Source organism: Lynx rufus, unplaced genomic scaffold (assembly GCF_022079265.1).
Source record: "Lynx rufus isolate CCGP_SWC_20201006 ecotype Redwood Valley unplaced genomic scaffold, mLynRuf1.p SCAF_6, whole genome shotgun sequence".
NCBI lineage: Eukaryota > Metazoa > Chordata > Mammalia > Carnivora > Felidae > Lynx > Lynx rufus.
In genome coordinates this window covers 51,038,250-51,065,519 of record NW_025814878.1, presented here as the reverse complement: position 1 = coordinate 51,065,519, position 27,270 = coordinate 51,038,250, and the positions used below count along the sequence as shown (strand labels likewise).

At 44.1% G+C, this 27,270-nt stretch overlaps 1 protein-coding gene across 1 annotated transcript in view; it reads right to left on the bottom strand.

Moving 5' to 3' along the window:
• Positions 1-26,936, bottom strand: part of PREP (prolyl endopeptidase) — a 120,502-nt gene extending 93,566 nt beyond the window's left edge. The window contains exons 1-4 of the mRNA XM_047102400.1: positions 26,856-26,936; positions 21,149-21,223; positions 1,908-2,041; positions 606-736 (exon numbers count right to left, since the gene is read on the bottom strand). Coding sequence (XP_046958356.1) covers positions 606-736; positions 1,908-2,041; positions 21,149-21,223; positions 26,856-26,900 — 385 coding nt within the window. The 5' untranslated portion in view covers positions 26,901-26,936. The remainder of the gene's footprint in view (positions 1-605; positions 737-1,907; positions 2,042-21,148; positions 21,224-26,855) is intronic.
• Positions 26,937-27,270: the final 334 nt, after the last annotated feature.

Here is a 27,270-nt window from a genome sequence, read left to right as displayed (position 1 = left end):
CTTGGGGTGGAGTTATTGAGGAGACATGTGGTCACTACAGGCCAAACTTAATGATTTGGGTTTTAAACTTGCATCTTCAGGCAACAGGGTATCAACCGGTCTAATTTCTACAAGACTGTGTTTTTTTTTTTTTTTTTTTTACTTTTAATTCTAAAATACTGACAGCTAAAGTTTAAAACTCTGATCACTTCCTCCCCACCAAGGAAAGAGATCTTGTAAATATTCTTTCCTATTTTATATTTATAGTCGGAACATTCTTCGTAGAGCTTAAATTACTTACAGAAGATTTTTTTTTCTAAACACAGATAGGTCTCAGGGATGTTAGAAGCAATGATGTTGGTACTTAAATATCTCAGAAGCCCTGGAAGCTAATTTGGGTCCAGTGTGAATTATTCTCCAGTTCTGCTTCATGCCACCAAAACACGTGGCTACTCATGTATTCCAAAGATACTGTGCAAAAATTAGCTTTCCTGATACTGCATGTGCATCTGTTGCACAATATGGTCCATCCCGTCTGGTATTTCAGAGGTGAGGGGACTGCAGCAACGTCAGAGCCGTGAGTGAGGGCCCTGGGACTCCTGTGGGCTTGGCTGTGTAGCACTCACCTCGGAGAGCCACTGTGCCATCGTCAGAGAGTATGTTGGGGTCGAGGAACACTCTGGCTTCACCTTCTAAGGAATCCTGTACGTATAATACTCGCTGGTTCTGCAAACCTGTATTGTAAAAATAGAAATACCTGGGGGACAGAGATGGTCTTTATTTAGCGGTAGAGTTTTCCACTTGTGGGGTTCAATCAAATACACACAAGCAAAAAGAAAAACAACACACAAGGGTTCAATTGCAAATGGGCTATGCCAGGGACATACGTACGTGGGGACTAGGATGGAAGGTCCCACCACCTCCCTGTGCCTAGAGTTAGTTATCTGAATTGTTTTAGGTACTCAAATAATTTATCATAATTCTGCATATTAACTAAATGGGAACAAATAAAGCCTGCTTCATTTGCTAAAATGAAAACTGATAATCAAAGAAAGCAGTAATTTTTTTTCTTTTCAATGGAAAAGAACACAGGTATTCTAAAACGAAATGCTGGATCCTGCCCTCGGCAAGCCGCTAGGGCAGGGGTGGACAAACCCTTTCTGTACTGGGCAAAACTGCAAATGTTTTAGGCTTTGTGTGCCATAGAGTCTCTGCTGCTGCTACTCAATTCTGTAGTTGTACAAAAGCAGCTATGGATAATATGTAAATGAATGGACAGGTCTGTGTGCCATTTCAATTTTATTTACAAAAACAAGCGGCAGCGGGGCATGTAGACGGTACTTTGCTGGTGTGTGTGTGTGTGTGTGTGTGTGTGTGTGCGCGCGCGCTCGTGCACATGTGTGAAGGCAGTGGAGGGGGGGTCTAAGAAATTCTCAATAAATTTATGATGATGGTTCCAGAGACTTAAAAAAAAGAACAAGAGAATATGTCTAAGTAGGTGTGAAAGGGAGAGGAACAAGAGAGGTGAATTAGTGATAGGTGCCGCCCCCTGGCCATTTCCATTCCTGGGTGAAAGACACCCATACAATAAAATCCTTTCTAGCAGTATAAGCCAAAGGGAATCTTAGAGGCAAACAAATCTCCACTGCTGTCTGCAAATCATCCTATCTCACCAATTACTAGCCATAAGACAACAATAACTTCCTATAATCTAGATTTTTTTCCCTAGGAAGTATCTCTACTAAATTTCTTAATTATAATTTTAAGAATATGGACAACAGACCAAAAGTTTTTATTCTCATACTCAAGCACAGAAATGATTTGACTTGAGAGTGAATTAATTCCATCAATGGCAAGTTATTTAGAATTTGTATTTCAAGAAAGCATTCAATTAGACAAGTAAAAAAAATAAAAGCAACCTCACATACCGTTTTCCTTTCTTGAAGTGGCAACTATACTTGGGATAATCATACAGTTCAGTCATTCTCTCTTTGTATAAACCTCTGATAGGACATTGTTCAAGAAATGGAACAGTAATCTTGTTCTGGGCCTCAACAAAAGCCTATAGAGAAAATTTAAATAGAAAAAGCAAGTCAGACATAAAATTTTCCATATGGAATTTTATCCACTGATATATATCCATGAAAGCATATTTTTCCCTCAATAAATGATAACTAGTCCTTTCATGGCACTAACTACATACTGTTAACTCATTTAGAACTCACAATTATCTTATGGAGAAGGCTCTGTTATTAGCCCAACTTTACAGAGGAGAAAACTGAGTCTCAGAGTAGATGAAAAGCTGCCCAACATCAGACAGCCAGGTCGGGGCAGAGTTTACTCTTGAATCTGTTCCCTTAACAAACACAGTCTGCTGTACTAAGATCATGCAGTCAGTCGACTACGTTCACACGCTGCCAAGGTGCCAGCCTTCCTAGTCAGTAGTCTGAGATCCCACAAACCATCAGAATTAAAGAAACATATACAAAGGTGCTATTTTACCAGTTTTGCTTTTGCCTATGCTGTCTTCCTAAGGCCTCCTACCTTGTCAACTTCAGAGAACCTTGTTAAAATTTGAAACTGAAGAATATTCTTTAAAAATTGGAGAATGGGTGGCATTAGATAAGAATATCAACAAAAACAGTTTGTAAGAAGGGCAAGAAATGGTCTGCAGGAAGTCTGGCAGCAAAGGCAGGGCAAGGGGCAGGTTTCACAACAGATCAACTATACCCAAGCCTACCCTGTTTGTAAGTAAGCAATTAGAAAGTTCTTCATACTATGAAAACTCAGACTCAGAATATTCACCTCTGGCTATCAGTAAGAAATGAAACAAGAATAAATATATTAGCTCTAAATTCAGTTGAAGGTTCAATCTGATGTTTACAAACAGGTAAGTTCTCAGAGGAAAACTTCAGGAAATTAAGAACATAATATATTTTGAATGACAGATGAAAATGCGCTATCATTGGCCTCTACTTTTGGATGGATCATCAAGGTCCAAGGGCCCACCCTAACTCAAAATGGTCTTCAAATGGGATCTCCTACAATAACCACCAACTGTGCTCTGGAAAACCATGATTCTGTGTTCAGAGAAAGCTGTTCTAAAATTCACTGATATTTATAATGTGCTTGAGAATATGAGAGAAAGAGTAGAAAGTAGGACTAAAATAATGAACAACCCTTTTTGCAAGATGATCCATTCAAGAAAAACTGTTATGGGGGTACCTGGGTGGCTCAGTCGGTCGAGCATCTGACTTGGCTCAGGTCATGATCTTGCAGTTCGTGACTTCAAGCCCCACCCTGGGCTCTCGGCTGTCAGCACAGAGCCTGCTCTGGATCTTCTGTCTCCCCCTCGCTGTCCCTCCCCTGCTCGCCCTCTCTCCCTCTCTCTCTCAGAAGTAAATAAACATTAAAAAAAAAAAAAAAAAACCTGTTATGGGTCACATTTCTTATTTCATTCAAACAGAAAATAAAATGTATTGAGTCCCAAAGAAATATAATGCCAAATGCTTATTGCCAAGGAACTGGCAATTCACCCTGGCCTGCCTTCCTACGGCACTTAAGCTAACGATAGTTTCTATACTTTTAAAGAGTCGGAAAACAAAAACAACCCAACAGAGGCCTATGTGGCTCTCAACATCTGAACCATTTAATACATAGTCCTTTATAGAAGAAGTTTGCTGATTCCACTGCGCCTCATTAAAAAGAGTGTCAAAGAGGAAACGGGCTTTTATTTTGGTTACAGTATCAGTGTACAGCCCCAAAGCCACTCAGGGGCAGGACTGTGGAGTTCACAAAGTGTGTGCAAGAGCATTACTGATTTCATGATGGAAGGAAATGCCTTGTCTACTTTACAGACACGGAAACTGAGGCATGCAGTATTGAAGTCACCCGGTCAAGGTGAACAGTGAGTTAGCAAGAGCACTCAAGCAGAATTACAGCTGACCCTTGAGCTACATGGGCTTGAGCCAGGCAGGTCCACTTATTTGTGGATTTTTTACAGTACTATAAATGTATTTTCTCTTCCTTATGACTTTCTCTGTAACATTTTCTTTCCTCTAGCTCACGATAGTATAAGAACACAGTACATAATACAAAAAACACACAAAATACATGTTAATTGACTGTTTATGTTATCAGTAAGGCTTCCAGTCGACAGTGGGCTATCGGTAAAGTTTGGGGGAGTCAAAAGTTATAAGGGAATTTTCGACCTCACGGGGGGTTGGCACTTCTATCTCCTACATTGTTCAAGGGCCACCTGTACTCTATTCCAGTCACAGTAGGAGAGGCTGAGGCCGGCTCCATGCCTGATTCCGGATGTGGGATGAGTAAGAGCAGACACCCGGGGGGAGAAAGGAAGCCAGGCCTCCTATGATTTTCCCCCCGCCTGTGTTAGGTGGGGCTGGACAGGCACGTCAGGGTCCTGGAGCATCGGAAAGGACTTAAGAGAAACCTCATGTGCATCAGCACTGATCTTGGCATTGTGGATGGAGAGGTGACAAGTCCAGGACAAGCTCCCTGCCTTCGTGGCGCTAACACTGTACTGGGGGAGACAATACACAAGCCAGAGGGTTACAGAGAATGGTTAGTCCGAAGGCCACACGCAGGGTAATCATGAGCATCTGCAGCCTGTGCTGGTCCTGAACTGTATGCCACCTGCCCGGGATGAGGCCAGGACAAAGCCTGAGAGGGAGTGCTGTGAGCAATGTGACATCGCTGTGACATCTCTGCTATGTTTTACAAAAATATCAATCCATACCAGTTTGGAAATTTAAAAACCAGTCCTTCACCACAGAGCCTGGGAAGCACTGGGAAGGAGGAGGGAGGGTGGCTAGGGAGGCCCTTCTGAGGCGGTTCTGAATTAAGGTAGGCTAGGCGACAGGGAGCAGCCATGCAAAGACGGGAGAAGTGCTCCAGGCCAAGGAATGGCAAGTGTGGGACCCTGGGAGATGGGAGCTCCCAGGTGTGAAGGAGAGCAGGGAGGGCAGTGAGGCTGGGAATGAGTGACAGGGAGCAAAGACCCAGGCGGGAGCTGATCGTGCGGCACCTCATCACGCGGCACCTGGTGGCAGTTATGAAGTTTGAATCTTCATTCTAGGGGCAAACAAGCTATGACTGGGAAAGGAGGTAGTTACAAAATCTGGCTTATCTTTTGAAACATCTACCCTTGCTTTGGATGAAGAATAAACCAGGGAAGCAAAATTGGAAGTCAGGAAGGTGGGCCAGTGGTCCAGGGAGAGCTGAGGCCAAGTGAAATGGCTGGTCTCCAGAAGAAGCAGGAACGACCACTGTGATGGGGCGCAGAGAAAAATGGGCACCGTGTACGCTCGTGTGTGGATTCGATGGCTATTTCCCAGAAGGGCCTCATCAGACTGCTCTAGCTCCTCAGGGCTCCCACCCTGGGATCCCAGTGTGCTGAGGCTCTTGGCTGGCCCCTCTTCTTCCACTGGAGGGGCCTCTGAGGAGGGCACTGTGTGGGCTCTGTGTCCCTCACCCTTCTGGTTTATGTTTGTCTGAGGCTGATCGAGGCCCTATTCAGGCTCTAGTAGGACCAAGGTGGGCCCAAGACACACAGGTGTTCAGTTCCTTTGCTTTGGAAAGGTGGAACCGTCTTCTTCAACTACTCCTCTATCTTGCATCACTTCTTTTAGACGTCTCGTGGTACAGACACAACTGCGGCCACCGAATCCATCTCACACTGAAGCAGACACTTTGGCTTTTCTCGTTTCAAATGTTCATAAGACTGTTATGCCAGGCATAATGCTACTAAATAATGATACAATTCTAGGAGTATTATGATCAATTTTGTCACCCCACCCATCCACCGATGATAGTCAACCAATTACTCTAAATAGAGCAGTTTTTAAAGACTATGTCCTTCCAAGTCAAAGACCTACACGTAAAACCAAACTGGTCAAATGCCTCAAAGTCTCAAATTCTTTATAACTTGGGCAAATCGTTCTCATGCTCAAGACAGCAAATGTTCTATAAAGGGGCTTTGTGAAATTTAGGGTTCTACAGACTGTCAATATGATTTCTGGTATTTTAATCAGGAAACACCTTCTTGGTCACTTACAGATTTAATAGTTTGGCTTCTTGGTCTAGAAATTAGAATAAATTGGGGGAAAGGGAGAAAAGGGGCAAGAAGAGACGAACAAAACTGGAGGACATCCATGATGATAAAGGAGCGGGGTGAGGAGAATTAGAATTCTCTTCTTTCCTATGGGGCGCCTGGGTGGCGCAGTCGGTTGGGCGTCCGACTTCAGCCAGGTCACGATCTCGCGGTCCGTGAGTTCGAGCCCCGCGTCAGGCTCTGGGCTGATGGCTCGGAGCCTGGAGCCTGTTTCCAATTCTGTGTCTCCCTCTCTCTCTGCCCCACCCCCGTTCATGCTCTGTCTCTCTCTGTCCCAAAAATAAATAAACGTTGAAAAAAAAAAATTAAAAAAAAAAAAAAAGAATTCTCTTCGTTCCTCAAGAAGCTTCGGCGTCCACAGTCGATTACAGAGTGTTGTCCAAGTGACTGGAATCTGAAAGCCCATTAATGACACCTGCAGCTGAGCCTCTGAAGAAGATCAACAGTTTGGATTTTATAGCAATGAATGGATGTAAGCGCACTGAATAGCTGCCCGGGACTAAGAAACTTGGCTTATACCTCCCTCTTCCCTTGAAGATTAGAAAGCTCCACAGCAAGGCAATGTTTCAGTTATGCACACGGAGTAAATTCTAGAGATGTGCTGCATGGCACTGCGCCTGTAGTTAACAATACTGTACTGTGCACACAAAACTCTGGTAGGAGCTCATCTTTTTTTTTTAAGTTTATTTATTTTTGACAGAGAGAGAGACAGAGCATGAGTGGAGGAGGGGTAGAAAGAGGGGGAGACACAGAATCTGAAGCAGGCTCTAGGCTCTGAGCTGTCAGCACAGAGCCTGACACAGGGCTCAAAATCACAGACCATGAGATCATGACCTGAGCCGAAGTCAGATGCTCAACCGACTGAGCCACCCAGGCACCCCTGGTAGGAGCTCATCTTAAAGTCTCACCACCATGAAAGAAAAGGAAAGAAGAGCTAGCTGGCAAAGGGTCACTCAGGTTGGGAGCTGGAGATTCCTTTACCCTGTCTTCAGAAAGAATTTCTTCAAGTTGTCCTCACATGCACTGTATTTTAATCCACAAAATACCTCACATCCTTTAATAAGCATAACTCATACATATATGAGTAAAAATGAAGCATACAGTTACTCACTAACTAGCTGTATATATATAAAACACCACAATTAACATAAGATTAAACAGATGAATCAGGGATAAAGGGAAATGCTACAAGAGAATAAAGGAGAAACTATTTCCAGGATGAGGCAGGAGTGAGAGAGAGTGGGGCAGGCAGATGTCAAGATGACCAAGAGGGAGTCTTAGGTAGGACATTAACTTGCACACGGCTATCAACCTCCACTCTTCCCAAATAAACAACAAAAACTAGGAATGGTGCTATCCATCACCATCATTTGAGGAGTTTCTGCTGCAAATTATACACACAGACATATGCATGAGTGTATATGACCTGGTTAAAGCAACTTTCAGGGGCTTCTGAAGAAAACAGGTTGGTGTCAGAGGAAGGTCTGGCAGAACAACACGGTCCCAGCCACGAGGAGGCTGAGTGCTTCCTGGAGGCCAGAGGGAGATGCATATGTGGGTCCCCTCTCACTGCTGGGAGTATGGCAGAATTCAGATATGACTCTCCAAGTGCAGGGACACCCTTATAAAAAAGAAGGTAAAGCTCATCCATGAGGCTCCAGGACTCAGGGCCCAGAGATTTGGACAGTCACACAGCAAACTGAAGGCAGGTCATGCCAAACAGAAAATTAAACGCAGCTGCTTCAGGAAACAGGTCTAGAAATTGAGACTATAAAGGAACGGAAATAATATATTTTATAAAACTAATATGAGAAATATATACAAAAAGAGAAAGAGAAATGAGTATCCCATATTTTCCAGTACTCACTGAACATTTTTAAATAATTAGCAGTACCTCAGACAACAAAGGAAATCTTAAATTCCAAGAAAAAAAGGGGATTCAGGTCACAGTAAAAGCACAATGCTACTTTCTTTTCCCAGCCCCACAAACCCATTACTTACTTATTCCCCAGGAGGAGAAAGAGTGAATTCAAGTGGTAAGAGCCCCAACTCTATGGGGCTTGTCTTTTAACATTAAAACCCCAGAGTGGGTGCACCTATTCTCTCTGGGACCGTCCGCCCTCAGGCAAGGAAGGCTCACACTGAGCTTCCAGCTGCATGTGATTAACAGTACAGGTGGGGCCTTCCAGAATCCCAGCCAGGTCTCTTTTCCACCTCCTATGCCCATCCCATATGGGCAAATCAGTTTGACCTTACAGTCAAGTCTTGTTCTCAAATCTAGTCACTACTAGGAAGTCCATTCAAAGCTGAAACTTGAACTCCATTTGGCTTGGTCCTTTGGGGCACATGCTACTAACCAGAAACCTGGCAAGGACAGACAGTAGTTCAAATCTAAACCTAACTAAAAACCTGATCATGAAGAAGTTAAATGCATACACATCCTCTCTTAAATAACTATTTTTTTCAATAAGAGAATCCAAACAGCAACAGTAATATTTAGAAAACAAGAAAAACAAGACTATTAAAGAGTTAAAATTCATGAGATGTGGCAAAACATCTGAAGGTGATATCTGTATCTTGGTACCCTTGAGAAGTCCTACTGATAGAGTGGGGGAACAGTGTGTGACTTCTACTGGCCATTTGAGCACCCCAACCCTCGATCCAGGGACTGATCCAGGGCCAGGAAGAACACCCATACAGGATGAGGCTTGCACTGGGTCCAAGGGCTTGTTCTGTGACTTATGCACACAGTGCTGGTGTCTGGGTGTGCCTTGTCCTGAAGGACAGCAATCACACTGTGACGGTTGAGGTATGTCTGGCACAGGTGAGGTGCTCTGCATTCGAATAAACAAGCCGGGTCTGGAAAGTGACAGTTATGCTTTCAGGAAGTTTGTGTTTTACCCTCTCTCTCCATCAGATTTTACTGTTTTTGAGTACCAGTAGATTGCACCATCTGTCATATGACGTTACTGCTACCTCTGTCTGTATTCTAACTATGCTAACTCCTTTCTACATTCTTCATATAAGAAAACCCTATCGGATCGCCTGGGTGGTTCAGCTGCTTAAATGTCCGACCTCGGCTCAGGTCATGATCTCACGGTTCATGGGTTCAAGCCCTGTGTCAGGCTCTGTACTGACAGCTCAGAGCCTAGAGCCTGCTTCAGATTCTATGTCTCCTTCTCTCTCTGCCCCTCCTTCACTCATGCTGTCTCTCAAAAATAAATAAATGTAAAAAAAACAAAAAAGTGAAAAAAACAAAAAAAAAAAACCCTATCCATTTCTGTAAGCAGTCTTTCCATCCATTCTTCTCTATAGGCAAGTCAATAAAGGAGTCATGAACCCAGGCAAAGCAACCAGAACCCTTTTTCAGTAACAGGGATGCATACTGGCAGACAGAAGTTATCTTATGGGATTTGGGACCATGAGGACTGAGTAAAACTGAAAGAGACAAGGCCCATCTTTTCCTACCACATGGAAGAGGCTACTGGAAAACAAAACAATCAGAGAAAAGCAGATGACCTGAGAGACAAAGAGAAACAGGTTTCCAGAAATATCATGTGCACTCCTGGATCAGGCTGTGCCTAAAGGCTCTTACACCCTGGTCGCCAATCACAGCCACTTTGCTCCTTTTTTCACATGAGCTGGAATGACTTGGGTTTCAAGTACCACTAATCCGGCATCCTAACAGCTCTTCCAGGAGTCCTGCCATCTGCTGAGCAAGGTGAGGCTGGTAGAACATGAGCAGCCTAGGAAGAGGAGGAAATGACCCAAAGTTTGCCCGAGTCCTGGTGGGTGGAGCTGAGAAAGGTGTATCTACACGAATGGTGTCTTATCAGTACATGAGAAAGTGGAATGAAACTAAGCATTCAAATCAAAGTTTTAAAGTAACAAAAGAACATGAGAAGAAATTAACTAGAAAATTAAAAGAGTATAACTTCTAAGTCCTCGAATGTCTTCTTTAAAAAAAAAAAATTTAAAAAGGTAAACAACAGACTCAACCAAAGCTCTGGCTAAGCTAATCAAGGAAAGGGGAGAAATGTTGCAGAAACTCAATATTAGAAATGATGAAGAAACATAGCCATGGACAGGGAGAGTAGAGTTGGGGACGTAAGAGATATTACACTAACCCCATGCTGGTACATTTTAGAATCTCAATGATGTGGGCAATGTTCTAGGAAATACAAAGGATAAAAATCAATCCAAAAAGAAAGAAAGATCTGAACAGGGCAATAACCATGAAAGAAAGTGGAGGAAAAGAGCCTAAGAATTAATTGCAACAAAAGAATTTGTCCCACATAGCTCTAAATTATCAAGCAGATAATTTCCATGCTATTTAAAGTGCTCTACAATAAATGCAGTGGCAAACATTTATCAAGCACTTACTTGTATCCACCATTTTGCTGCATGGTTCAAAATTATCACTTAATTTTCACCACAACCATACAGAGTAGTTTGCTCCAAATTATAAATCAGAAAATTGAAGTTTGGAGTGGTTAAAAAAATATGACCAACATCACATCTGATGAAATTGTGGCGTAAAGATTCAAACCTGCCTTTCTACCTCCGAAGCTGCTCATTAAATGATCCTACCCACTGCCTTCCCATGAACATGCAGGTTCCAAGATCTCTGAGGGTTCCCATTAGTTGTTGGGGGGAACAGGGTAGAAAGAAAATCCTAGAAGGGAGACAAGTTAGGAAGCTACTGAATGTCTACCACAATGGCAATGCATGCCGGAACCAGAGCAGTGTCAGTAGGAATAAGAAAGAAAGAAAGAAAGAAAGAAAGAAAGAAAGAAAGAAAGAAAGAAAGAAAGAAAGAAAGAAAGAAAGAAAGGAAGAAAGAAAGAAAGAAGAGAAAGGCATGAGATTTTATAGAGGCAGAACTGGAATTCCTAAGAATCACGTGTATGATGAAACAGACAGCTGACAGAAATGGTCAGTGCCGTACAATATTACGTAGGAGAGTCCCTCAAGTCTTTATTCTAACACTTGCCTTGATATCGCCCAATGAAAACGTCAGAACCACAAACACTGTCCCTCCGATTTATAAAGATGCTATAAACAACAGTGAGGCATCGACTAGGACTTTGACTCCTTGAAAGTGGTGTTACTATCAAAGGTGTTACCACTTTTCTCTAACCGTGTCTAAGCATTCTCTAGGGCAGTTTTCCCAAGCTTTCTGGACCTTAAGAATTATCTGGGAGACAGAGATTTCTACTGAAATCAGATGCTCCAGAATTACAGTTTGGAGACCTATATTTTACTAAGTGCCCAACGAAGGTGGTTTTTATGACTAAGTGCTTTGTTCCCTGGAAATGGCAGCATGGGGTGGTGAGTGGATTTTAGACAGCTAAGTTTGGGGGCAGTGGGGAAGAGAGGCCGGGAGAAGTCAGAGTTATCTCAGTTCTTCAGTTGTTAGCTCTTTACCAATGGTTTTCCCAAACATATCTGAGACCAGCATTTCTCATAGTAACACCATGATGATTAAAAACCAAAGTCAAGTAACTGCCCACAGGCAAGATGTCACTATTAAATGTATTCAAGCACGTCAAGCATTTTGTCAGTGGTCTGGGGTCTGCTTTTCTAAAATGAGACTCAGGATGTGTCTGAGCCTCTTTTCAGCACAGAACTCTAGCAGCTCGAAGGTTAAGTGGCTTGCACACCCCCAATCGCTGGTTCTCCTGTGCTAACACGTAAATTCCATGCCGGCAGGGGCCACATCTGTCTGGCTTTTGACAGAGTGTCTGTTCCTCCTCCCAGTTTGATCTAATGCTTGCCACAGTGGACACACAGGTAAGCTTGGATAGGAGAGGAAAGACAGGGAACAGGGAAGGGAACGAACACATACGGAGAAGGGAGAGAGGATGAAGCCAGCAGACCTGTGGCATTTCGGGTAGCCGGCATCCATTCTCCCTTTCCAGTGTCCTCCCTTCTTAGCAGACAGTAATTCCAGGTAGCTTCCTGACGGTACAAAAGCCAAAGAGGGTCCCAGGGGCTTCTACCAAATTTCCCATTACCACAGTTCAGCCAAGCAGTGAGCACACATTTGGAGTTTGGCCAATCAAAACTCCCTCTCCTGGGAGAGTCACTAAACAAGGGACAGGCAATTGAAAAAGTGAAGATCATTTATGCCATTAGCAGTGCTGGGTGAAAATTGGAATTTCTGCACTAGAACTATCTGGTTCCTGTCTGTGCCAAGCCTAGCCCTTCAGTCTACCCCAGGAGCTGGGCTCATCCTTGCCATAAATTCCCTATTTGCTAAAGCTGGCCAGAATCCATTTCTGCTGCTTGCATCAAAACCCTGGTTACACGGGTGCCTGGGTGGCTCAGTCGGTTAAGTGTCCGACTCTTGATTTCGGCTCAGGTCATGATCTCACAGTTCGTGGGTTCGAGCCCCACATAGGGCTCTACGCTGACAGTATGGAGCCTGCTTGGGATTCTGTTTTTCTCTCTCTCTCTGACCCTCCCTAGCTCATGTGCATGCTCTCTCTCAAAATAAATAAACCCTGGTTATAGAAGGCATGAGAAAAGAGAAAAAAAGCCAGCAGCACTTAGAAAAGAAGATGGTCCAGTACCAGCAACTTCCTCATACTTTTGATGATTATCCCATCCATACATCAAAAGGAAGTTGTTTCCCTAATTACATATTTCCACTGTGGATTTATAAGAAGTGTATTTACAAACTACAATAAGGAAAAACATTTCCAAAGGAGGTGATGAGTGAGATATTTAGGAACCTGAGATAATATGTGGTAACATATTTACCTAAAGCGCCTCCTGTTTCCAATCAAGAAGGACAGCACAGTAGTAATTCCCAATTCAGGTCCTACATGGAACAGTAATGAATGGGTGGACGAGTGTTTCACAGGCCAGCTTTGCCAAGGGCGTTCACAAGGCCCCAGTTAAAAGAGGTACTACCAGATAGTTTGAAGGTAATCTCTGCCCTAGTTTAATCATCACGCTTTAGAACACGGGAACCTCACTTAGAAGTCACAGTCCCATGGAAAAATACCAACGCACAGAGCGTGAGCCTCTTTATCTTAAACACCTAGGATTCGAAAGGAAAATCCTTCTTAGTTTTCTGGATGAAAATAGAAGAGTCTTTGAAGTTGGACATTCTGACTAAGCGGCTGGAGCACTAGCGTCTGAAGGTCTATATCCCGCTACGGTTACGCAGCAGTGCCCCAAGCTACACCATCTTTGTGCAGACCTCTGCCAGGTACGGAAAATGAATTCTTCTGTGCATTTTCTGAGGTGAAGGTCAGTAAAACCTTGGAAGTGATTTCTATAATACTCATTTTATAGGCGAATAAAAGGAATCCAGGCTAGGTAGCCTGCCATGGTCATAGAACAAGAAAATGGAAGGACAAGAGCTCTGATTTGTGTGTTCTGCCTTGCAGTCCCATTTGGCAAATATTCTCTGCCTCCACACTGCTTCCCAACAGAAGTAATATGAGGAGTGCCTGCAAGCGCACAGGATGAAGAACTATCCACGAAAAGGATATTCAGTGTGTCCTAAAGTCTTCAAAGAACATCATAAACCCAAGCCAATTAATTTCCAGTGAACTTCATCTGCTGTCATTTGGCTCAGAGACTAGCCCTTCAAGCACTGGAAGTCCTGGGAGCAACCTTCAACTCTGCTGGCTCTGCAGCCCGACAGCACAGTGGCCTGCTGTAGAAATGCAACTGGACAAATGAACTCTGCTCACCCAGCTCCAAGCTACTTCTTCCACAGGTTGGCTCTGGTTCCATGCTAGGGAAAGCCCAGTGTCCAGGGAGAGCTGGGCCAGACTGGTACCGGAACAGAGCAGAAACTCCTCACACTACGTACGTTTAGGGTTAACCTTTAACAATGAAAACAAAAGCTAGCAAACGAACAAGAAAACAGACCTCACAATAGGCAGGAAGGATGCCTGAAAGCAGGTGCTGACCTCCTTAAACTTTGTTCTCCACTGACCTCTGTGACACTAAAATACCTACACTGAAATCCTAGGCTGCTTCAATATCCTAGAGATGATCAGAAGTCATTTAAGATTTAAATCTTCCCTGCCAGAGAAGGAAACAGTGTAAGGACAGGGGAAGGGAAAGGTAACGTGTCCAGGTTTCTTACTCTGAAAGACTGAAGGACCCCTGCTCTCCTCCCTACGTTTCTCAGCCTCTTCTCAGCAGGTGTAATGAGCTATCTCCAACTAGTCAGCCCAATGGGAGAATGGGAAGGGAGAGCAAATAATGTCCTAGAGAAGACCTATGTTGTGTATTCCTTTGATCTTCTCTGACACAGTTGGCAATTTTATTTTATCAGAAGAAATGAACATAAACTAAAACAACTGTTTTGTTTTGTTGTTGCTGGTTCTCACTAACGTTCTTCTCTCGTGAGATCCACCAAGGAAACAGAGCTGTTTGCTGTGGCTCTCATTTTGCCTAGGGCCACTCTCAGGGAGAAAACAAAATTAGTCCTTAGGTATATGCAGATCATATTCTACACTTAGCTACTGCTGTACCAAAGTCCCAGGACAGAGTTTCTGTGAAAGGCAGATTTGACAATTAGTTACAATTAAGAGGGCTATCCCTTGAAAGGTAAAAATCCCTCCATTCTCTGTATCTCCCCTTCAGTAACTCAGTAACAACTTCTGGCATATGCAACTAAGAAGTTGGAGCCACAAAACGTGGGGTAAGACGGAGAGCCTCCTGAAGAGCCTACAAGGACACTGCTTCCGTCTAGACCTTGGGGCTGCAAAACCAAGCCCAATGATGTAGAGAGAGGAATTTATCACACTATCAGGAAGGGGAGCAAACAGGGTGGAATGACTGCACCGCAGTGAGCAGAGAGGCCAAGACAAATACTCATTTAGTAGTGTCACAGTGACCTCAAAGTGAGATTGCCATCTCAGCTGTGAGAGCAATGGAAGCAGAGTCTGGGGACTTGGGAGTCAACGCAGGGCCAAATGGCAGAGCAGTCTGCTGGACAGGACAGATGCAAGTCTCCACCACTCCCCCGAACATGTGGTCCACGTGCACAGTGAAGAACATAGGGTTGGGAAGTTTCTGGATTTGAGGAGGTTGGTCTATGTTGATGGGCAATATTACCGGGTATGGTGACAAAGGAAGAGGGTCAGCTATGTGACGGGGCGTGTGGAGTGACTCCTGGACAGAGGAAGAAAGGGAGATGGCACATGGTAAAATCTGAAATAACAACTGACCAGGGCACCCCTGAAGGGCCAGGACACCAACGAAGAGGAAGAAAGAGGTTGAGAAAAGCTACACAGAGGGTGGGGTTTGGGGTTTGTTTCTTGTTTCTAGGAGGGAAATCTAGAAAGTTAAAGATGAGGATGTCAATCATGTGCACGTTAACGTCAGTGGATGGAAGACAGGGGAGCAGAGCCTCGTTATTAGATTGAAGGCTCAAGTTGACCTCAGCGTCAAATACGGGTGTGCAGGAAGACTGCTCCAAAGTGCCTCCTACGATCTACAAAGGACATGCTGGAGATGCCTGTTGAAATGAGAGTAGGAGCTAACTGCCTGTTGGGGCCTGCCTATTTAGTCTCTAAATCATTTTTAATGACTGCAAACCTCCCTCTCTAGCTCTTCATGCTGAAAACTTCCAAGGTCACCTGGGTGTTCCACTTACACCAGTGAGATTTCACTACGGTTCAGATGCTTCAAGAGTCATACTTAGCTCTTCTCTAAAGTGCTTTTAACCCAGAACTTTCCCTTTATCTGATTTTTGTTGTTTAGTTTCTATCCCTATATAGATTCTCCTACAATCATTTTACAAAGGTCGTTTTTAATGTTGTAACCACTTGGAGCACTGTAATTTTTATCCTCGCACTTAATATTCTACCACAAGCACTTTTTCATGTTAGCACGCAATCTTTATAGCCCAACATTTTAACAGATGCACCTATTACTTCATTGAACAGATTCAACATATTCTACTTAAACACTACACTATTGTTGGAAATTTTTCACTATTAGAAATAACGCCCTGGGGCGCCCGGATGGCTCAGTTGGTTAAGCATGTGACTCTTGGTTTCAGCTGAGCTCATGATCTCGCATTTCATGGGTTTGAGCCCCACATCAAGTTCTGTGCTGACAATGCAGAGCCTACTTGGGATTCTCTCTCTCTCTCCCCCTTTCTCTCTGCCCTTCCCCTGCTTGTCCCCCCACCTCAAAAATAAATATACTTAAAATTTTTTAATAAAAAAAAAAAGATATAACACTCCAAACTGAGCCTTTGAGAAATCTCTGTATTTTCAAAGTGGCATTATTACTTTCCCAGTAGGCACAAAATCTCTTTCTCATTCCCAAGTGTTTGCTTTTTGTTGCTCTCAGATGGGTTAATTTCTCATTACTGATGGTACATAAGAGCTGACAGTTTTGTATTTCTTTTGTACATACTATTTTATACATAATCACTTTATGGAATCATTAATTCTGGTAAGTTTTCATTTGTTTCCCTTAGGCTTCCTAGATACATGATCATATAATCTACAATTCATGATTTTTACTTTCTTCTCTCCAAATTTTGGTTCATGTTTTAATGTACTGATCAAAGCTTTGTGAACATATAAGAATCATAGTAACAGAGACATTTAGCCTAGTATTTAAGGTGCTGTTTTGGATGAGATGTCACCTTGATAAAGCACTGTAATTCCAACTGTACTTTTAGATTTTAATTTTTTAAAGCTTACTTACTTATTTTGAGAGAGTAAGCGAGCAAGAACAGGGGAGGCACAGAGAGACAGGAGAGGGCGAGAATCCCAAGCAGACTCTGCGTGTTGTCAGTGCGGAGCCTAATGTGGGGCTCAAACCCACAAACCATGAGATCATAACCTGAGCTGAAACCAAGAGCCGGACGCTTAACTGACTAAGCCACTCAGGCACCCCTTTAATTTCTTTTTAATATTAATTAGGATAATTATATAGCTTTATTTAATCTATTTCTATATTAAACTCTTCCTTAATTCCTGTGATAAATTCAACTTTCTTTTAAATCTACTAACATTCATTTATATTCTTTATACTCACAAGAAAGGTTGGTCCTTACATCTTCATTGTCCCACACAGGAGCCACTAGCCACATGTGGCTATTGAGCCCCTGAAGTGTGGCTGCTGTGAACTGATACATGCTAGGGGTGTAAAATAGTCACTATATTTCAAAAACTTCGTTGCAAAAAAGAGGAACATATTTTAATAGTATTTTATATTGATTACCTGTTGAGATATTAATATTTTGAAAATACTAATTAAATATAGTACTATAAAATAATTCCATTTGTTTCTTTGTACTTCTTAAAATGTGGGTACTTGAAAAGTTTGAATTATACATGTAGCTGGTATGTATCTACTGGGTAGGACTGGTCTGTACAAAGTATCTCAAGTTTCCATATCAAGGTTGGATTTGCTTCAGAGAGTCAAGTGAGTTGTTGTATAGGATCTTTTACGATCTGGAGCATTTCCTATAAAATAGGATTATATGGGCCTTGACAGCTTTAAGGGATTCATCTAGATTCAACAACCTCCTACTTTTAAGTTACAAGTCTGCTCTGATATTCTTTTATAAGGGATAAAGCCTTAAATGCCAGTCACTGTCAGGAATGGATAACCCATATTACATACTAGATTAAATCAAAGACCTCCTGATAGCATTTCAGAATTTAGTATAAAAGAGCTACAAATGTTCTTCACTTCCTGACTGGTTTTTCTTTGTTTTGGAGGCTATGTGAAGATATTCCTCTTTACATCAAGGTGTGACTAATACACCTTTGTGTACATGTGTCTAACCATGAGCAGGAAATATTCGTGCTGCTCTTCTGCTCGTTAGAAAAACACATTAGAAAAAAATAACTCCTCAGAAACCAGATGATATTACTAGCCTTGGTCATTAACGAACCTGTCTGGAAAGGAGGGAGATGGGTGTGTGAGAAGACTGCAGGGAGGAGGTAAAGGTTCAAAGCCACTCTGACACCCGAGGGCAGCTGTCCGCACAGGCCAGTGTGGGCACAGCGGCCACAGCCCATAGTACCCGCAGGAGGATGGCCAAGACCCACGGCAAGCACTGACATGAATATATTTCCCCCAAAGCTATTACACCCAGAGTCTTTTCCCTTTTATTAGTTTTTAACATAAAGTTGATAACCACCTAGCTACCTCCACACTTATTAGCTGAATGACCTTGGGCGTGTTACTTAATTACTCAGTAACTCCATTTCTTCATCTGTAAAATGGGGAAAATAAAAAGCTCTGCTTTAGGCTTTGAGAATTAAATGATAGGGGATGCAAAGCTACCGATGAAGTGCCTGGCACACAGTAAGCACCCAATAAATGTATACCATGAAAATAATAGCATATACTCATTAGCTTCTAGCAAATGTGAACTGTAAGATCACTAGCAAAGTTTTTCATCTACTAATAAGTGGCTTGTCAACCACAGGACCAGCCAGTATCAATTAAGGAACAGCAAAGCATGTGTTCATTAACACATAAGCAAAAACTGGGTCACTCTGACACTACTGAATCCCTCAATCACCATCAAAGCCTGAAGAAATTCAGGTTGTAGCCAATACCTCAAAGTAATCATCACAGAGACAGTCTTTGGGGCAGTTTTCCAAGAGATGCACTCAGGAAGTTCACTCCTTTCCTGGTGCTTCCCATCCATTACAGGTTAGGTAGCTGCCTGTGACTCTCCATTCCCAGGCTCCATCCCTGTCTCGGCTCAGGCCAATGCCAAGTGATCAAGGTCATTCCTGGCAGGGTCGAGGTGAGGAGGCAGCCCCACATCTGCTCCCTAAGCCTCCTAGCCTTCCCTGCAGAGTTAGAGCCCCACCCACTCTCAAAGATCCCCATCTATTTCTCATCGTGGAATCTCTATCCCTCCACCTTTGTAACTAATGTTTCATGAAAGAGAACTGAAAACCCGAATACCAATAATTCTCACCCATGAGACCTTTGTCTTTCTTGAGGAGTCGGGAAAGGGAGATAAGAAGGACTATGGGTATAAGCAAAAACCATTAGAAAATCTCAAAATGGTGGTGTGCTTACTTCAAGGACAAAAGGTAGGGAAGAGGTTATAAGGGTTTCTACAGTGAGCCAAAAAGGACACACCTGCTGGAAAGAAGAGGAAAGGGTGGAAGAAAGGAAAGCAGGCAAGCTGGTGCATGGGAATGAAGGAAGAAGAAAGAGACGACATGAATTTTACTCCAGGACCACCTCTTCCTGCCTCTACTTTCTCCTCTTGCACAGACTACCATGCCTGGCTAAGCCCTTTGCCCCATTCCTTTCCTCATCAAGGTCTTTCCCAAGGATTTAAAAAAAATTTTTTTTTTTCAACGTTTATTTATTTTTGGGACAGAGAGATACAGAGCATGAACGGGGGAGGGGCAGAGAGAGAGGGAGACACAGAACCGGAAACAGGCTCCAGGCTCCGAGCCATCAGCCCAGAGCCTGACGCGGGGCTCGAACTCCCGGACCGCGAGATCGTGACCTGGCTGAAGTCGGACGCTTAACCGACTGTGCCACCCAGGCGCCCCTTTCCCAAGGATTTAAAAGTGGTGCAATCTGTTACCCCACAGACTGACCAGGCAGGAATGGGAGGTGGGAATGGGCAAGGGGAGAATCCCAAGCCCACTAGCCAGACCCACATTGGGAGGGAATGCTTTCCTGGCAAATCTGAACTGCCTTGGAAACCTGAGTTGACTTCTCCAGAGAACACCGGTATTTATGGTGGCAGGGGACCACAAGACATAGGAGGAGCTAAGACATAGGCTTATTGGCAGCAGGTCTGGAAAACCACCCAGAGTGCATTTAGCATTGCTTTTTTAAAAAATGGAAATGTACTCTGGGATTCTAAAGAAGTTCAAATAAATTTCCGGGATAGTGAGCATATTAGAAATAGCATACATATTCCCATGCACTAAGTAATATGTAAATATAGTTATAAAGTAAGAGTCAAGGAACTTGACATGGATTGGAGAAACACGATCCCTTCACCCAAGCAAACTTGATTAACAAACTTACAGTATATGTAAGGATGAATCCTACATGACAAGATCTGGGCACTCCAAGGACAGAACATCTGTGGGACATAGCACTCAGGGGTACTTTCATTAATGGAATGAGACTTCAGCTCAAAATACTATGTGTTTCTCCAAAAGAACAGTAAAGATTTGCATTGTTAGGCAGAGCAGAAAATTCTCCCTTCACCCCATTACTTCCATAAAATATAAGAATGTTCTTATATTTACAATTTGGTTCATTTTGTTTTTGTTGCATTAAAATCAGTAAGTAATCCAAGACCAACACTCAGTTTTCAAGACCTGGTATTTGTTCAACATACAGTTGACACTTGAACAACAGAGGTTTGAACTGTGTGGGTCCACTTGCACATGGACTGTTTACAGTATAGGACTACAAATGTATTTTCTCGTCCTGACGATTTTAATACCCTTTTCTTTTCTCTCTTAATTTACTGAAACAATACAGCACACACTACTTTTAAAAAATGTGTGTGGACTGTTTCTGTTATTGGTGATGCTTCCAGTCACTATTAGTAGTTAAGTTTTTGGAGAGTCAAAAGTTGTAGTTGGATTTTCAGCGGCGGCGGGGGGAGGCTTCGACCCCACCCCCACCCCTCCTCCCACACTGTTCAAGGCCCAACTTTATAAGATTTTTTTTCCTTTGGAAAAAACATTTTAGGCAACGTTTCATTCACATAATTTTTCTCTAAGTTTTCATTTTTACTTGGTAAAATCAGTTTTTTTTCTTTCTCATATTTTCCTTTCAAATTCTTGCTTCATCAGTGTTACCATAAACCATAAACATTATTGCAAACATTTTCTTTTCTCTGGGACAAAAAATGCTTTCATCTTTTTTCCCATGGATCATTTGACAAAAAGTGGTAGCACCAACAGCTATATTCACCATCCCACGGCAGAAAACACAGGAAGATGCCAGAAAGGAAAAGCCATAGCTACTGAAGTCTAGGGTTTGGGGCAAGGTACTAAGACCACCTTATCTTTAATTATAAGCCCCAATTACCTTTGTCTGCTCGCTGTCTGGATCTTCAAGCCAAGCATAAGGGTCGTAAATTTTATGTCCATGATAATCCTGTACCTGCAAAAGACAAAATGTGGTTTTGGACAATTAGAGTCTAACCCCAATTAAATTAGTATTTTCTGAATGTAACAGAGGAAAAATAGGATAAGGATAGGTAAAATACTCCAATTGGCTCACTGGCAATGTGTCTGCCCAAATTACCACATGAACCAAAGCTGGCAGGTTCTCAAAGGTGTCAAGCCACCCATCATGAAAAGAATGTTTTAGCTGGAGAAGGAAGAAAGATGAAAGGTCAGAATAGGGAACTGCTCTGTCTGTACAACACAAAACAAAGGCCTGCCGCTGTGCTAAAGAAACTTGAAAATGTGTGGTCAGTGGCAAAGCATGGAATCGCACAATGCACCAGGGATGCAAGAAGGGCATGTTTGTGAAGGAACCACCACGCACGTGCTGATTTGCTTCTTTTCTGTTCTTGCTGAGCTTACTAATGATGAAAAATCTCCCTGCTATATATAACATGATTGGTTTTTGTCTTTAAGTCTAAACTGCCAAAAAGCAGGTTACCAACGTGCGGTAGAATGATTCCAGTTGATAGCAGCTTTAAAAAAGCTGACGTAAGTGCAATGAAAGAACATTTCTAAAACTGCAGCCTTTCTTCCCTTTTGTGTATTGTTACAAAATGCTTACAAAAAGAGGCACAGAGGCATCACCCATTCAGACTACCCTGGTATTTGAAGAAAGACAACTGCTTAGTGCAGCAGGGCCCAGCAGAGGGGAAGGCTTCAAGGAGCTCCCGCGGGCGGCTGAGCATCAGAGACACCTTCCAGCTCCTGAAAAGCCCAAATTCCTGGGCCTGGCCTCGGAAACTGACCCACACACTACAAGAGCAGTCGGGAGTCACCGCTCCCCGGGTGATTATGCCTAAAGAAAATTTCCAAAGGTAAAAATCATCACAAAATCTCTCCATTTCATACTATCCTGATTAATGTCACTGAAAGCATAGGGACATCTCTCCAGTAAATCTCTTCTGAGCAACTCCAACATTCCTGTTACAGTTTCTCACAGGTTTTTGGGAACAAGAATGACAGGATCTCAGATGAATTTTTAATCTGTCTCCTTGCTTTGTCGATTACATCGAAAGGTAAGGGCTATTCCCTAATAGAGGCAAATAATCTCCCAGAAAAGGAAAATCTGTTGTTTCCCCAGCTGGTCTAAGTTCCAGTGTGGCTGCTGGCCAGTTTAAGAAGGACCTCTTGGTGCCTAAAACCCCAGGCTTTCTGCAAAGGGCCTTCATCTCTCCTTATCTGGTACCAGATGAGAGAACACCTGGAGAAATGCACACCTGGAAGAATGGTCAGTTAAGGCGGAACACTCAGAAACTGTTCTCATTAAACAACTGACAAATACAGGTGACATAAAACCAGACTAGAATCTCTCCTGACAAATTCTCATAAAATCACCAATTTTGAACCCTTAAGAAAACGCTCTCTAAATATTAGCTGATTGTGGGACGCCTGGGTGGCTCAGTCGGTTAAGCGTCTGACTTCGGCTCGGGTCATGATCTCGCTTGGTTTGTGGGTTTGAGCCCTGCGTCAGGCTCTGTGCTGACAGTTCAGAGCCTGGAGCCTGCTTTGGATTCTGTGTCTCCCGCTCTCTCTGCCCCTCCCCTGCTCACAGTCTCTCTCTTGCTCTCTCAAAAATAAATAAATGTTAAAAAAAAAAAAAATGTTAGGGGTGCCTGGGTGGCTCAGTCGGTTGAGCATCTGACTTTGGCTCAGGTCATGATCTTGCTCAGTCTGTGGGTTTGAGCCCCGGGTTGGGCTCTGTGCTGACAGCTCAGAGCCTGGAGCCTCCTTCAGATTCTGTGTCTCCTCCTCTCTCTGCCCCTCCCATGCTCATGCTCTGCCTCTGTCTCTCAATAATAAACAAATGCTAAAAAAAAATTAAAAAAAAAATGTTAGCTGACTGTTACCACTCAATGAAAATTTGTATCTTTTCTTATCTGCAAGTCTTTCACATTTTACACACATTGAAGTGGTTTTAAATATGCTTAAAACAACCTTCTTTTCCTCTGACAATAAGAAATCAGAAAAATTTAGAGTTGTAAAGGATCTTCCAGTCCCACATTTTTAGGAGCAACAGCAGGCTCAAGATGGCAACGTGCCCAGGGCCATACCGAGTTCAGAACCAGAGCCGGGACTAAAAGCACACTGCCAACAGCTTTTCCCCAAATATTCCTCAGAGGTGACACACCAGACACTTGAAAAATGTTCCTCGATCATGATGTTCCTAAAACTCAGACGTATCCATTAACTTGTCATAAGAAAGCAGAAAAGATTCACAGGAAATCATGTTAGTTTTGCCTAATACTAGATCCAAAGCAACGAACATTCGCTCACTATCCACACTATGGTGCCCAGTGTTGTAAAGCAACCTTGTGAGAGGGTGGATGATATTCCTATTTTTCAGAATATGGAATGCAATTCAGAGAGGTTAGCAGGAGAGAGTGAAGGCTGCAGATTTACGGCTCACTTGGAGATCACTGTGAACTAAACACTGTGCCATAGACTTCAGCCATGGTACCTCACTGTGAAGCTATTACCAACTCATTTTCCAGGTGAGGAAACTAAAGCTGGAGAGAGCTAAAGCAACTGTCAAAAGTCAGGTGGCTAATAAACAGTAGAACCCGTGACCCTCTTTGAGCTAACCCCAAAGCCTGTGGGGCTTGCTACTGAACTACAACGGGTGTAAACTGGCAGGCCCACACCTGGACCCTAACTCAGAACCTCCCGAACGGTGTGTATGGTCAGGAAACCCCTCCATCTTCCCAGAACCAGCATTACCATCTGAAGCCAATTAAGGGCAGGTGTTCAGCAGGCATTTTTAAACAGGACAGGAAACTGATTCTCTCCAGGGCAAGCCCACAGGCAATCCCAGGAGCCTCATGCCACCACCCTACTCCCCTGCCCCCCCTACTTTTTCTTCTACAAGACCGTACCCTACAGATGGGGTGGTCTCGTAGCCATATCCCCTGAACTCAAGTTGGGCAGTACGTGGTTCTCCTTATGATTTAAGTTTGCCAGCCATTCCTCATCTCCCCAAAAGACTTTAAAAATACAGCCCTGATAAGGCACTGTTAGCATTCAATATTTTACTTGTACCATTCAATAGCTCACCTGCTGACTTCAGGATAAACCGCAGAGTCCTACACAAAGTAGGCAGAGCCCATCAAACCTGGCCCCACTTTTTTTTCTTTCCACCCCCCACCCAAGCTTATCCACCCATGGATGGTCACAACAGCCTTACTGCCATCCTGCAAACAGTGCAAGTCCACGACCGTCCAGCCCTACATGACTATGATTTATTTTGGTCACACAGCCAGGAATGTCCTTTCTACCTTATCCAACTGGCCAACTTCCAGGCTCAATTCGCATATGATCTCTTCCCCCTGATGGAAATTAATCCCATTCTCCTCTGTGTTCTCCACTCACCCTACACACTCTTCTAACCCCTACAGCAGGCCTGAATTTCCTGACAGCACATGCTGCCAGTACAGACAATGGCATTGCATTGGAAGCATCATGGTTTCCAAGTTTCTGCTCATTAGGGCGGAAATTCACCAAAAACGGTTGTATGCTCCAACCCCACAGGTCAACAGAAGACTGCCTGGTATTCGGCTGAAAATGTTCAAGTGACAGAGAGAGAGCTACAGCAATCTCTAACACCTGCTGGAGAGAGCCAAACCCAACCTAGAAAAGAAAGTGACAATTTCAGCCAATGCCTAAATCTAGCCTAAGGTTTTAGTCATCAGGACCCTGTCACAGTAAAAAGATACTTACTCCATGTAGGCTATCGGGGCTGGGATAAGTACACCGTGGGATCCACAGAGTAGGGTCCAAGCCAGACCTGAGCTATATTCCCTTGGCCATGAGGCTTAGGGTTTTCGTGAGTTCTCCAATGAGAAGAAACTGTAGAATATCAAAATCTGTGGAACCTTTTGAGTTAACTGTTCGTAATCTTTTGGACGTCTTCATAAAAGCCTCACTTAACCCTTTCAAGAATGGCAGGATTTTGATAACCCAAATAGGGAAAAACTAAGCAAGAAGCAATCCCAACTAAAAACACTACTAAAATGACACTTATCAAGTCACACAACCGATAGTTCTTTCTACTTTTAATCTATCCTGAAAACTCAAAGATCCTTAAGAACCGAACTGACATAGTCACAGGTCTTCTGATTACTGAAGTCTGGCACACTGCAGGGCCAGACTGTCATGGGAATAAATGAATGATGATAGTCTTACTGCAAAAGTCAGTCCTAAGCCCTGTGGTTGGCCAAGCCAGTACTAACATTTCATATATGAGAAAGAAGGCCCATAACAGGTAAGCGATCTGCCCAAAGGCATCCAAGCTAGTGAGTGACAAAACCAGCACTAGCACTCAGGTCTTCTTACTTGGTCTGCCCTCTTTTCCATTCCAGCAGGATCACTTTACTCCCATACACAAAGGGAACAACCCTTTGAAACACAGGAATACAGCTTCTTGGGCTGTTAAAGTAAATTTAATAAGCAAGCAGTTGAATAGACTGAGAAAACATGGTTACCAGATGGCCACTGGTCAAAGAAACCATGAATGCATCAGTGCCACTTGGAAGTCTTAATTTAAAACAATATGTCCTTTACTTTAAAGCCTCAGTACCTTTTAACCCAAAGTGAAATGTGCTTTGAAGTACAGACGTTCTGGCATAAATCAGGTCAGAGGAAGCAGAAAAACAACACAACCACCACCACAGATCTATATATACAAAAATTTTTTATTCTGATTCTATTTTAAGTAATCTGTGATATTTGGCTATTCCTCAGAGAATCAAGCCCACATTTGGATTCATTCCAGTTCTTAAGATGCCAAATTGATTTTTACACAAAAAGAGTGTTTGCCCAGATTTCCACCCACTAGATCTCAACAGTTACCCTGAGCTAATCCACAGCTTATGTAAATGATGGCTAACCCTTCCACTAAGCCAAACAAACTCATTCTGAAAAAGGCCATCCCCTCTCCCTTCTAAAGCCCTCCTCTCACCCGCATCAACTCCTTCTCTTGTTTAGGAAAACTTGGATCAGCACTGCAACACTACGGGGTCACCGCTCCACCCTCCCCATTCCACGGTCTTGTGTCTGCAACCCCCGCACCACACGCCCGGTACCCGGCCCGGGGCACGGCAGGCGCTCGAAGCACGTTTTAATACCGAATGAATGAACTTCAAGGATTTTAAATTTGGAAGTTTAAAAAGTTTGCCTTTGTTTTTGAATTTTACATCATCTACATACATCCACACTTTCTCCTACCACCATATTTAAGCAGGAGCCTCCTCCAGTCAAAAAACAGTGACACGTTCTGTCTTCCCAATCCCGTCAAACGCCCATTCCTACCTGGGTGTCTGCCCTTGACCCCATTGATTTTTAGGAGGCGGCCAAGCGGCGACTGGCCTCGGGCTCTGCCGCCTCTAGGCAGCCAGTGACGGCCACCATGGCCCCCGCGGCTCGGGAGGAGCCCGGCGCCCCCGGCCCGTATCTCGCAAACAAAGGCCGAGGGGGAGGGGAAGGACGCAGGGGGCGAGGGGCTGCGGGGAGAGGGGCCGGGGACGGCGGCACACGCGGCGCCCGCGGCGGGCGAGGGCTGGGGTACTCACGGCGGTCTCGTCGCGATACACGTCGGGGTACTGGAAGGACAGCATGGCCAGGGGCGGGCGTGGGGCGGCGTGGGGGCGCGGACTGCGGGCGCGAGCCGGCCGGGCTGGCCGCGGGGCGAGGCTGGGGCGCGGGCAGGGGCCGAGCGGGTGGCGGCGGCGGCGGCGGGCGGCTCTCGGCCAGGACTCTCACGACCCGACCGGCGGCAAGCGGCGAGGACGTGCTGGAAGCAGGAAGCAACTGTCGGCGAGGCCGGGAGCCCCTCCCCGGCGGGCGGGCCCAGCGGCGGCTGCGGCGGCAAGAGGGAGCGGGCGGCGCCGTGCGTGCGCCGGGCCGGGCGCACAGCTCCCTCTGCAGGAGCGCCGGCCGCGCCCGCGCCGCCCGGGCACACGGGCCACCCCACCGAGGCCGCGTCGC